Genomic DNA, 13,197 nt, shown 5'->3' on the forward strand with positions numbered 1-13,197 from the left:
TTTTAAATCGCAAAAACGTAATTCTACTGCGCTTGTGTTAGAAGCTTACGAACTGTATTTTGGTATTAAAGTTGGAGATCAAGACAGAGCATAGGCCCCTCATATCTGCTGCAAAACTTGTGTAACATTGTTAACAGCTTGGTTAAAAGGTTCAAATCGTAAAATGCCCTTTGCAGTGCCAATTGTTTGGAGAGAATCTAAAGACCATGTTACAGGCTGCGAATACTCACGAATATTAAAGGTATTAAGCCGAAGTCTAAACATACGGTTAAGTACTGTAATTTACCATCAGCCTTAAGACCTGTCAAGCACAGTGAATAACTTCCTATTTCAAAAACACCAGAATCTTGTAGTCTCGATGAAGAACTAGAATCAGAGATAAAGAGATCCCCAACTCTCCTGTCACTGGAAATTTGAGAACCGCTCCCCTACTAAACTTTGACAGTTGACTGGCTTGGGTAGGTTTTGCCGATTTGCAATTGGAATGACTGGAACGACCAGATTGAAATTATACCAAAAATATAAGTGAACGGAGGAATTTGTTGCCGCCGTTCAAGATCGCTAATAAAAAGGTGCGCGGAGTCCCTACGCGCGGATGAAGTTATACTTCTTAGTGATATTCCAAGAAATGCATATCATTTTGTATGAAAGAAAACTAGAAAACTTAAATTCACATTTTATAAATTAAAATAAGAGCTTTCTCCTACTAATATATTGGGCAAATTGACAAGTGTCGATAATTGCTCCAAAATCAAATATATTATATATAACATCATTTCTAATGTGCCACAAGTCAAAATTAAAAATGAACTTCTTAACCTCACGCTGTCAGATAAAACGAAAATACTTCGTCATCGCGGGTCGATTTTCAAAAAATGTAAATGAAGACTAACTACAGAAATGATCCTGTAAAGTATAGCCTTAATTTTTCAACGGCCAACGCAGAGTATTTTAACCAAAATATATGCAAAGTAGTTGAGAATTCGCAGAAATGAAAGACAAACGAAAGAAAAAGAAGCATAACTTCAATAATGCACAAGCATACAAACATATATATGCGCAGCAGCAGCAAGGAAAGAGGTAACAATCGGCGATCCATTGTATATTTCTTTCATGCATAACCAAACCATAATTAGGACAACGCAATACAAGTGTCAATGGTGGTGTTGGTGGTAAGCGCTTGAAAAGTTACGACAAGCACGTAGGTTCGAATCCCAACAGAATTTATTTTTAATTGAATATGTCACCAACCAAAAATTGAAACATTGTTCTACAAAAACAACAACAGCATAAGCATGGCAACATTGTGTTGTTGGTAGAAAAGCAGAGCTGTGCCGAAAGAAACGAACAAACCATCGCCGATTGTCACCGCTTCGCTTGCTGCTCGAACAACTTCGCAGACAAAGTTGCGTAGATTCATATTGAGCAAGGTTGCGCAACCTGAATCTATCGCAACCTTTTCCGAACTCGTATAAGAGTATAACTTAAATGCGAAACTTAAATATATTTCATGAAATGTTTTGCATAGTAGAATTATATTTCAATTACAAATGATTAAAAACAATTATTAATTGAGAACTAACAGGCTTATTTCACCTGTACAGTATTGAAAGATCAAAAGTTAGTTGTTTTAATATACTTCTTCTTCTTCTTCTTAATTGGCGTAGAAACCGCTTAAGCGATTATAGCCGAGTTAACAACAGCGCGCCAGTCGTTTCTTCTTTTCGCTACGTGGCGCCAATTGGATATTCCAAGCGAAGCCAGGTCCTTCTCCACTTGGTCCTTCCAACGGAGTGGAGGTCTTCCTCTTCCTCTGCTTCCCCCGGCGGGTACTGCGTCGAATATTTTCAGATCTGGAGTGTTTTCGTCCATCCGGACAACATGACCTAGCCAGCGTAGCCGCTGTCTTTTAATTCGCTGAACTATGTCGATGTCGTCGTATATCTCGTACAGCTCATCGTTCCATCGAATGCGGTATTCGCAGTGGCTTTTCTCTCGAAAACTCGCAACGTCGACTCATCCGTTGTTGACATCGTCCAAGACTCTGCACCATACAGCAGGACGGGAATTATGAGTGACTTATAGAGTTTGGTTTTTGTTTGTCGAGAGAGGACTTTGCTTCTCAATTGCCTACTCAGTCCGAAGTAGCACCTGTTGGCAAGAGTTATTCTGCGTTGGATTTCTAGGCTGACATTGTTGGTGGTGTTTACGCTGGTTCCAAGATAGACGAAATTATCTACGACTTCAAAGTTATGACTGTCAACAGTGACGTGAGAGCCAAGTCGCGAATGCGACGACTGTTTGTTTGATGACAGGAGATATTTCGTCTTGCCCTCGTTCACTGCCAGACCCATTTTCTGTGCTTCCTTGTCCCGTCTGGAGAAAGTAGAACTAACGGCGCGGGTGTTGAGGCCGATGATATCAATATCATCGGCATACGCCAACAGCTGTAAACTCTTATAGAAGATGGTACCTTCTCTATTTAGTTCTGCGGCTCGAACTATTTTCTCCAAAAGCAGGTTGAAAAAGTCGCACGATAGGGAATCGCCTTGTCTGAAACCTCGTTTGGTATCGAACGGCCGTATTAGTTTTGCGGGGATACCAAATTCAGACATCGCGGCATAAAGGCAGCTCCTTTTCGTGCTGTCGAAAGCAGCTTTGAAATCGACGAAGAGTTGGTGTGTGTCGATTTTCCTTTCACGGGTCTTTTCCAAGATTTGGCGCATGATGAATATCTGGTCGGTTGTTGATTTGCCAGGTCTAAAGCCACACTGATAAGGTCCAATCAGTTTGTTGACGATCTTTCACACAATACGCTCGATAGAACCTTATGTGCGATGTTGAGGAAGCTAATCCCACGGTAGTTGGCGCGGATTGTGGGGTCTCCTTTTTTATGGATTGGGCATAGCACACTTAAATTCCAATCGTTGGGCATGCTTTCGTCCGACCATATTTTACAAAGAAGCTGATGCATGCTCCTTATCAGTTCTTCGCCGCCGTGTTTGAATAGCTCGGCCGGCAATCCGTCGGCCCCTGCCGCTTTGTTGTTCTTCAGGCGGGTAATTGCTATTCGAACTTCTTCATGGTCTGGTAATGGAACGTCTGCTCCATCGTCATCGATTGGGAAATCGGGTTCTCCTTCTCCTGGTGTTGTGCGTTCACTGCCATTCAGCAGGCTGGAGAAGTGTTCCCTCCATAATTTAAGTATGCTCTGGGCATCAGTGACTAGATCACCTTTGGGGGTTCTACAAGAGTATGCTCCGGTCTTGAAACCTTCCGTAAGCCGCCGCATTTTTTCGTAGAATTTTCGAGCATTACCCCTGTCGGCCAGCTTATCAAGCTCTTCGTACTCACGCATTTCAGCCTCTTTCTTCTTCTGTCTACAAATGCGTCTCGCTTCTCTCTTCAACTCTCGGTATCTATCCCATCCCGCACGTGTAGTGGTCGATCGTAACGTTGCGAGGTAGGCAGCCTGTTTTTCTCCGCTGCGACACGGCACTCCTCGTCGTACCAGCTGTTCTTTGCACTTTCCGAAAACCAATGGTTTCGGTTGCAGCTGTACGTAAGGAGTTTGAAATGCCGTCCCACAGTTCCCTTATACCGAGTTGTTGACGAGTGCTCTCAGAGAGCAGGAGTGCAAGCCGAGTAGAAAATCGTTCGGCTGTCTGTTGTGATTGCAGCTTCTCGACGTCGAACCTTCCTTGTGTTTGGTGGCGCGCGTTTTTTGCTGCACAGAGGCGGGTGCGAATCTTAGCTGCAACAAGATAGTGGTCCGAGTCGATGTTAGGACCTCGGAGCGCACGCACATCTAAAACACTGGAGACGTGTCTTCCGTCTATCACAACATGATCGATCTGGTTGGTAGTTTTTCGATCCGGAGACAGCCAGGTAGCTTGATGAATCTTCTTATGCTGGAATCTAGTACTACAGATAGCCATATTTCGGGCCCCGGCGAAGTCAATCAGCCTCAACCCATTTGGGGATGTTTCGTCGTGGAGGCTGAATTTAGCGACCGTAGTGCCAAATATACCTTCTTTGCCACCCTGGCGTTAAAGTCGCCAAGCACAATTTTGACATCGTGGCGGGGGCAGCTCTCATAAGCGCGCTCCAAGCGCTCATAGAAGGCATCTTTGGTCACATCGTCCTTCTCTTGCGGATTGTGGCTAGACGTTCATTCACCGCAGTGAATGATAGTACTCGGCGACGGAGTCTCTCTCCCACCACGAATCCTACACCAAACTTGCGCTCCTTTATATGGCCACTGTAGTAAATGTCACAAGGACCTACTCGTCTCTGTCCTTGTCCCGTCCATCGCATTTCTTGGACGGCGGTGATGTCAGCCTTTGTCTTTAAGAGGACATCAACCAGCTGGGCAGCGGCACCTTCCCAATTAAGGGACCGGACATTCCAGGTGCATGCCCTCAATTCGTAGTCCTTATTTCGTTTGCCATAGTCGTCATCAAAAGGGGGGTCTCTCATCCGAGGCTGGTTGTAGCTCTTCACTGGGGGTGTTTTTTACGTGGCGGGTCCCAAACCCAGCGCACAACCCTTGTAGGGAATGTTTCGCCTTCTCACTTTAGCTCGCCTTCGAACGGATGTTCTTAAGCTACCCAGAGGATACTTGGTCAAAGACCGGAAGTAGTGAGCTGCTTGAGCCATGTGTAAAAGAATCGTTTCTGGCCACTCCCAAGTGAATGGCGATCAGAGAACTTTCCTCACTTGCGTGAACTTCTACACATGACTCCATCCTCCTACCATAAAGTCATAAAAAAGGATTTAAGTAGTTTTGCAATATCTTAAAAGTCCAATATACAATAATTTGCGATCGTAATAAATGTTGGGTGTTTTAATTTAAATGCCCAAAAAATCTTATTTTGTTCGATTTGGCCATAATGGAAAATGTTATAAAAAACGCTTATTTTGAGGCGCTCTCACACTGGAATAAGTTGGGCATCCCATTATTTCTGACTAGAATTGATTAGCTCTTCAAGTGATGTTACAGAAACCGCAAAGGAAATGACAACCGATCCTTTATTTGATTTACCAGAATGTTCAATAGTGCCGCATCTAATTTCACAGGATGAACTTGATGACTTAGTTCGAGATCTACCTTGAATGACCTTTCAAAATCGCAGTCCAAAGTTTTAGCATCCCGACTCAACCTTCTCCAAATTGATGTAAATATTACTTTTTACAGAAAAAGTTAGAAAGAGCCCACAAAATGCTTTCTTCAAGAAGAAGATTTAGTATACTGTTCAGAAGCTAATTTTTTGTTTAACGCAATAGAACAGAAATATGATTCAAGTGTTTGGCGTATATTCATTGATTCCTCTAAACTTAGTTTAAAGGCGGTATTAGTTCATAACGGTAACAAATATCAATCTGTGCCCTTAGCTCATGCGCTTCATATGAAGGAATCATATGAGAATATGACAGTACTTTTATGGCACATCCTGTGTATCATGAGTATGGTTGGGCAATATATGGAGACCAAAAAGTAATAGCTCTTCTTCTTGGAAGGCAGCTAGGATATACGAAATATTATTGCTTCCTTTGCGAATGGGACAGTCGTGCGAGAGAGAGTCATTATGTACAGAAGCGGTGGTCAGTACGTCAGGCACGCACTCCCGGACAAAAAACGTTACCAGTGAACCTCTAGTTGATCCCAAAAAGGTATTACTTCCACCTTTGCATATTAAATAGGGTTTAATGAAGAATTTTGTTAAGGCAATGGACAGAAATGGAAGAGGGTTCTTTTATCTGAAACAAAAATTTCCAAGAGTCAGTGAAGCAAAAATTAAGGATGGCATGTTTGTGGGTCCTCAAATAAGAGAACTAATGAAAGATAAAACATTTGAGGAAATGCTCAATGAAACTGAAATACGACCCTCGAGTGCCTGGAGTGCCTTGGAGTGCGTTGTTTAAAACTATTTTTGGAAATGTGAAAGCTGACAATTACAAAGATCTTGTGACTGCACTATTTAATGCTTATAAAAAATGGGTTGCAGCATGTCCCTTGAAATTCGCTTTCTGAACTCCCATCTGGATTTTCTCCGGGAAATTTTAGGGACCGTAAGTGACGAACATGGTGAACGGTTCCACCAAGGCAAGTGGAGAGCCAGTTTGCTTGCCGATTACTGCTGGACATTGTTAAGGGATACTCCAAAAACAAAATACCGCCGAAAACTATCGACAGTAACATTTTCAGGCACTCTTTAGTAAATAAAATAATATATCTATCACTGTTTTTTATTAAAAAATCTTCATAGCTAAAAAACTATAGGTGAGAGAAGAAATCTATTTTCTGCATTTTTGGCAATTTTCACATAATAAGCACTTTGATCTGTTCATGTCACAAAAAGCAGTGTAATTTAGCAAAGTATCCGCAATGTCGTGCCGACAAATATGTCAATGCCATTTTTGTTGTGATATTAAATATATCTGACGAGTTCGTCCTAAAAAACAACAGCCTGTTTCAGGGGGTTTTCTGGTCTAGAAGCATGAATTTCAGGTAATTTTTAAAGTGTCGTAAAGAAAAGGCAATTAATATTTTTACCATACATTTTTTTATTAGTTATTTGTTAATTTTAGAAGAGTACAGAAAAAAATTAAAAACTAAAAGAAGTAAAAAATTTCAAAAATTATGAGCTGAACCTTTCAAAATGGTCTCTAAAAATTTCCACGTGACCATATCATGATTTCAGCCCTCCTAGTTATCTGAAACCAAAAAAAAAAAGATTATTAATATAGAATAATGTCGCATGGCCGGAACTACGGAAAAGTGGGAAGATTTTTTTTCGCAAAATGGCAACTGCCTGAAAAAAAAAGTTTTTTTCGATCACTTTTTCTGACTATTTCGAATTTTTCAAAAATAATAAAAATAAAAATTTGGGGATGGGGCTAGTTCCAACCATAGACAAGCCTATAAAGAAGACTCTATAAAAATTTAAAGTAAATCGGTCCAGTAGAACCTGAGAAATCGTGTGTATCGTTCCGAAAAAGTCAATTTTGAGAGAAACGCGTTTAAAGTTTCGCGTAAAGTCTTTTGTTCGATTAGTTCCGGCCGAACCAGTTTGGATGCCGGGTCAGAAAAATGCCAATATCTCCGAAAATAATTTGAGTTTTGAAAAATCCTTTTGTGCACATATTCTTGAATAGTTATGCTTTGAAAATAAAAAAAAAAATTCGATTACTTTAAATTTCTAGACCAGAATACCCCCTTCAGGAGCAAAAATCAGTATAACTCATATACTAAGTATGTATGTTTGGATATGAAAATTTGTACTTTAAACGCGTTTTCTCAAAACAAACTTTTTTAAACTGGCGGACAATTTTTTTTTAACGTCCGCAAAATGCCTGGCTATCCTCCATCATATTTTTTAATAATTTGTTGACAATGTTACGTCAAAATGTATGTAAAAAAACAATGGGGAAAAATTAAAAAAAAAAAACTAGTTTTCTAGTAGGGATGGTAACCATTCACGTACCTTTTAAGAATAAATTTGGTTTTTGTGTTTCAGATGATCCAAATATGAGAAATCGTTTCCGCCAGTGAAAAAACGCGTCTCATGCACCCAGCCATTTCTCTGACAGATGTCATCAAGATTCAGGCCAGATTACCCTATTGATCCCTTAATAAATATTAAGCGATGTGAATTCTTGTATGGCGAAAACACCTGTTTTATCATCTGTCCCACGGCAGTGAGAACGGCAAGTTTAGTGAAGAGATTAATCTAATCACCAAAAATTTTTGGTGGACACATACCGTGCTATTATGTACTGTGATACAGCCTCAAGTCTCTAAATTTGAGGTTTTAAGTTAGAGACAATTTTTGAGACTTGAGACGATTTTGCTATTCTGTAAGTACAGTCACAAAATCTTTTACATTTCATTATTCAGAGATGTTTTTACTCTTGAATGAAAATAAATATGTCGTTAACAAATATTAAATTTTCTATAACATAGTAAAAAAATAATTATCAATAAAAATAAAAATATGACTTCGCTTCATAATTTTTACGAAGTTTATGTAAAATTGATTTATTTTAAACTTTTTGGTGTTTGAGTTGCTTACAAAATATAAAAAAAAGAGAATCGATTAATACCTTTGATGATCTCTATTCAGTATATTCAAAAGCGGCCTTTACACGGTCACACAGGCGTGACAGCATGTGTGACATCACACCAAGTTGTATCGTGTAAAGGGAAAAAAACATGCTTGTCACGCATGTTCAAAGTTTTTAAACTTGTTTAATTTTTCTGCTGGTGTGTCACACATGTGTGACCGTGTAAAGGGCTGCATGATGCACGAAGTGTATTTTTTCAGTCGGAAAAGAGACAGCGTGCAGGAATGGTGTCGCGCATGAACGAGCAATTTTGGAAAGAAAAAGAATGCAAAGAAAGTTTTTGTAATGCTTTGGGCAAGATATTTCTAGTTCTTTTAACAAATTTGTATGCGAGCGTGTTGGCCTTTTCTTACGCCAATCTTGCACCCAAATTCGTTTTTTCTTGCCACTTTTTGCTATTTCTTCCTCTTCCTCCATTTTTAAAATTTCTTCAATCAGAAGAGCTGCCATTAATGCGTGTGCCATGTTTACTCGTTGAAAGCTGAAAAAAATGAAGTTCACGCACATGCATGACCGTGTAAACGAAAACGTCAAACTTTTGCATCATGCCATGTTCGCGAGCATGTGTGATCGCGTAAAGGCCGCTAAAGTGGCAGACAAGAGTTATTTTTAGTTTTGTGACCTGCTAACTATCAGGTCTCAAATTTGAGGCAATATTTTAAGACTAACGCCAGAGACTGTTTAGTGAATAGTAACTTATCTCAAATTAAGATTAGAGACTGGTTACAGAATCCCGCTAATAGTATTATACATATATCGGATCGAATTTGTGGATGATTATTTCATGATAGCAAAAAAGTTCCTCACAAGAACTTTGGCAATAGTAAGGGCAATGTATATTGTTAACAATATACATTGCCTGTGGAGATGCAGAGTTAGCTTTAGGTTAGATATCGGGTAATAATTTGCTTCTATTGAGTCCAAGTACTTTTTATTGTAATATATGTCCTGGGGGTATTTTTGCTAAAAGAATAGGTTAACATGGAGACAGATATCGCCAATTGTTGTGAAGTATTGCAAAAAGAACTTCAAGAGGCAAGGGGTCGTTTGGATGTGCTTAACGATAATATTAGAAAAATTGTGGGTCGGCCCAGAGATTTGGGGTAAATTTATAAGAAAGCAATTGTGATGTTTTTTTTAATTTGTTCTAATATTTCGAAATTAGGAATGAAAAAATCATGGACAGTACCAAGGATGAAGGGTGTCAGAAATATGGAAGTGAAAGGAAGAACAGAAGAACTAGCGATTGCAAATCTGTATTTAACCGGTTATCAGTATCAAATGATGATTTGAGACCCAGGTTAAGTTCACGCGTTATAAAGGAATTGCCGACGAGACAAGAGGTGTTAAAAGCCCAAGGATCCGATTCAGAATCCAGAGCAAGAAATCGAAGAATGTTTGGATGTCTTTTAGGCACACTTCACAAGTTTTGCCAGGAGGAATCTCGTCTTAAATTAAAAGAGGACAAAAAGGCACAAGTAGAAAAAAAATTAGAACAACAACAATTACTAGAACGAGAGGCAATAAGGAAGGAACGAGATTTTCTTTTAATCAAGCGACAAAAAAAACAAGCAAAAATTACAACTTTGGAATTAAAAATAAATCGTTTGAAAGATTTTACTGCTTATGAAAAAACATTAAATAATTTTAAAAGCTGTATTAAAACAAAGACGGAGCCGTCTATTTATTATAGGCCATACAAATATTGCAAAAAAACTGAGCTACTTTTAAACAGTAGTCGGGAATTATTGCAGACGGAAATAAGAAAAAGGAAAATATTGCTTGACAATGAACTGAAAGAGTTTGATCTCCTAAATGGAAGTGATGAAAGGATTGTCAAAGGAACAGCATTAACTCAAAATATAACAAAGTTGAATAAGCCATTAGGAATTCAAGGTAAGCTTTTTGGCCCCATGCATCTAGGGGCGAATCTATTTCTAACGAAACTGTTGGAAATAGTTTTGGCCGTTAATATTTCTTACCAACTTTGTTTTTGCAGGTGAAATGGAGTTCAAAGAAAATGAATCCCGAAACTCGAATGCACCAACATTAATTAGCAGTATAATTGTTGTTAAAAACAATAAATAGCTGTTTACATTTTTGATAATAAATGAATATCGACAAAGGCACGATTCCGATTACTTGGCGGAGGGGTAAAAAAACCGAATTTCCGGTGGGGTATGTACGGATAGGGGAGCTTCTCGAGAGGAGGAATATCCAAAAATAATGTAAAAACTACTAATATATTAAAAGTTCAAAAATTTGCACTAAGAAAACATGTTTATTCTCTATGTTTCGCAAAATTTGTTCACATTTTTTGCTTTGTATATTTAAAAACACACTCTAAGCTTTGAAATAAGCTTACATTTCACTTTTATTTTTCTATATTTTACGTAAATTTATTAATTTAAAAATCACTTAGCACATTCATCGTTGAAAAGGTTAGATTGTTTACAATTATGAGGAAAGCGAGCCTTGCCACATCTTAAACAGTAAATATGTAGGATTTTTAATAATTTTTCTTTGTTTGTTTTATCGCGTGATTCTGTTTTTCTTTATTAACTATAAAACAAATACTTTCTACATATGTATATGTGTAATACGTAATTTATGTGACTGAAATACTTTCGCGAAGTACTCCTTTTTGCGTTGGCGGCCTTCGGCCGCTCCTTAAAAAAATAACCCTGGTCGAGCGAATACCCGGGGTGACTGAAGTACTTTCGCGTAGTACTCCTTTCTGCGTTGGCGGCCTTCGGCCGCGCTCTAAAAAAATAACCCTGGCCGAGCGAATACCTGGGGTGACTGAAGTACTTTCGCGTAGTACTCCTTTCTGCGTTAAAAATAAAAAAAAATATATTGGCTTTTTGTTATTAAGTGGTGAAAGTGGTTATATTCTTTGGTTATTATGCACTCATATTCAAACAAAATTTAAGTTTTCGTTATAAAATTGATACATTTTGATTAATATTTCTGTCAGCGATTTCCATTTATTTTTTATGATACATTGGATTGTATATTAGATGACGATATATATATTATTATTTTTAAAATATGAGTTTTGGATATAAAGTGGTTATATTTTACGGTTATCATGCACTCATATTGAAACAAAATTTGAGTTTTCGTACTGTACTGTAACCTTACACTTTATTACGTAACATTATTATATAATATTAGGCTATGTTCGTAAATGCATCATGACGCGCATCATGACGATTGCATAACAAACAGAACGTTCATAAATGCCAATATTGCAGCACTGCAATAATCAAGCGTTCAAAAACACAACACTTCTATCAGTTGTAACTCATAATTTCTATCAAAAAATTGTTTACTGCATTTAACTACGATGTCTGACGAAAAGTGCAAAACTGTTTTATTTTAATTTTTGTATTGAAATTTAGTTAAATTATGTTAATAATAATTGTATAAATTATTATTTTTAAATTTTTAGTGAAAATCTCAGTAATGCGGAGACACAGTTATTGCTAAGAGTGCGGTTGAATATGGAGGACGAGTTTAAATCGGGTAGAAGGAAAAAAAATGTATTGTGGAAGAAAGTTGTGACCGAAGTTAAAAATGTAAATGAAAACAATGAAAATTAAAATGAAGTTCATCAGAAAAAGTAATAAAAAAAATTATTCAAATAAAGGAAGGGGAGGTAAAGTAAATTTTTTATGATGAAAACAGAGTAGTAAAATAGTTTCTTCTATCGATTTCATTGTTGGTTTCCATATCGGCATGTGTTATTGTATCGTTAATATGTTCAAAATAACCTCTCTTATTTATGATAAAATTGTGTAAGATAGCGCAAGCGAGTATTGCATTAAATGTGGCTTTAATGCTCGAATCTTCAATATAATTTAAAATTTTAAACTGTTTCTTAAAAATCCCGAAAGTTTGTTCTATAAATACTTTGTCTTTTAAAAGACAAACATTTGTACCTACAAATTTTTCTTTTTGACTTCAATACCCTTCTTTTTCTTAAATTTAAAGAAAATCTACCATTTCTTTGCTCACAAATTTCGTCTAGTGTTAGATTCAGCAAAATTTCCATTTTAGTATTATACGCGTTCAAAAATGCAAACAAATGTATCTGCAAATTGTCAAAAATTGTATAAGAAGTATCACACGTCAAACTTGCAGTGTTGCTACTGTTGCTTATGTTGCAAGTCATGATGCATTTACGAACATAGCCTTACTTATACGTATGTATATATAATATTATTATATAATATTACTAATACATGTATATAATATTACTTATTTGCTTAATAAATTTAAAAAAGAAAATATCCATATGCATGAATAGAGGAATTTTTGCGAAAAAGAGGAATTTCAGCGAATTGCCTTGTCATCACATGGCAGCGCTCCATTTCTTCGTAATTTTTGGTAAACAAATGAGGTTCAAACGAGTGTAAAATGTAATTTTTAAAATAAAGATTTTTGAAATAAAAAACCTGCCAAAGGTGTAAAATGTCGATTTATTTAAAAGATTATAGTGTAATTTAATTAATTTAAAGAGAAAAATGTGAATAAAGTGGGTTTAACGTGGTGAAATAGCTTCTTGAAATGTTCGAATTTTGCGAATTTTTGAACTTTAAGGTCGAATATCTCGTAAACTTAGCGTTTGCGGTACCTATAAGCTTATATATTTTTTAATCGCGGCGCCAAAGAAATCGGAATTATGCCGTTATTTTATTTTCCTACTATATAGGGCAGCCGTTCATAACAATCAGATTATTAGAACTAATTTTTCGGTGCTCGCACCTGATAACCTAACACCTACCAAATCTACTAGCCATCACTTCGCGTGTATTGCTCTCATAACTCTTCATTCGGCAATTTTCACAGTTTGGGGCTATTGATATCGTTTGATACTGGCAAGCTTTTCCATTGTTGTCTGCAATTTGAGCCTCGCACTTTTGATGTTGTTTGCGTTGCAATTACAGACATAACTGCATTTGTTGTTGTGAGCTAATGTGATATGTTAACTATTCCTCTGCTAGAAGAGGAGGTGGGTACGGATTAATTAATCGGATTTCCACAAATCTGATACCCTTTTCCCTT

At 37.3% G+C, this 13,197-nt stretch overlaps 1 protein-coding gene, 1 long non-coding RNA gene and 1 pseudogene across 2 annotated transcripts; 2 read left to right on the plus strand and 1 right to left on the minus strand.

Annotated features, from left to right (window-relative positions):
* Positions 1 to 817: 817 nt before the first annotated feature.
* LOC120781001 lies at positions 818 to 923 on the minus strand (annotated as a pseudogene).
* An 8,088-nt stretch (positions 924 to 9,011) lies between these two features.
* On the plus strand, positions 9,012 to 10,256 carry LOC120780647 (pinin homolog 1). Its single transcript, XM_040112911.1, has 3 exons — positions 9,012 to 9,230; positions 9,293 to 10,023; positions 10,127 to 10,256. The coding sequence occupies exons 1-3, from the start codon at positions 9,109 to 9,111 to the stop codon at positions 10,213 to 10,215; spliced, it is 942 nt and encodes a 313-aa protein (XP_039968845.1). The 5' UTR covers positions 9,012 to 9,108; the 3' UTR covers positions 10,216 to 10,256.
* Positions 10,257 to 11,332: 1,076 nt separating this feature from the next.
* On the plus strand, positions 11,333 to 11,714 carry LOC120780648. The gene is made up of 2 exons (XR_005705941.1): positions 11,333 to 11,490; positions 11,582 to 11,714. It is a non-coding gene; the product is annotated as an uncharacterized LOC120780648 (long non-coding RNA).
* Positions 11,715 to 13,197: the final 1,483 nt, after the last annotated feature.

This window comes from Bactrocera tryoni, unplaced genomic scaffold (genome assembly GCF_016617805.1).
Source record: "Bactrocera tryoni isolate S06 unplaced genomic scaffold, CSIRO_BtryS06_freeze2 scaffold_25, whole genome shotgun sequence".
Lineage (NCBI taxonomy): Eukaryota > Metazoa > Arthropoda > Insecta > Diptera > Tephritidae > Bactrocera > Bactrocera tryoni.

Bases quoted from the DNA above. Each gene is read 5' to 3' on its own strand.
- LOC120780647 (XM_040112911.1), top strand. From the start codon at position 9,109: ATGGAGACAGATATCGCCAATTGTTGTGAAGTATTGCAAAAAGAACTT. The intron at 9,231-9,292 runs GTAAATTTATAA...TTTCGAAATTAG, and splicing joins GGTCGGCCCAGAGATTTGGG to GAATGAAAAAATCATGGACA. The intron at 10,024-10,126 runs GTAAGCTTTTTG...TTGTTTTTGCAG, and splicing joins TAAGCCATTAGGAATTCAAG to GTGAAATGGAGTTCAAAGAA.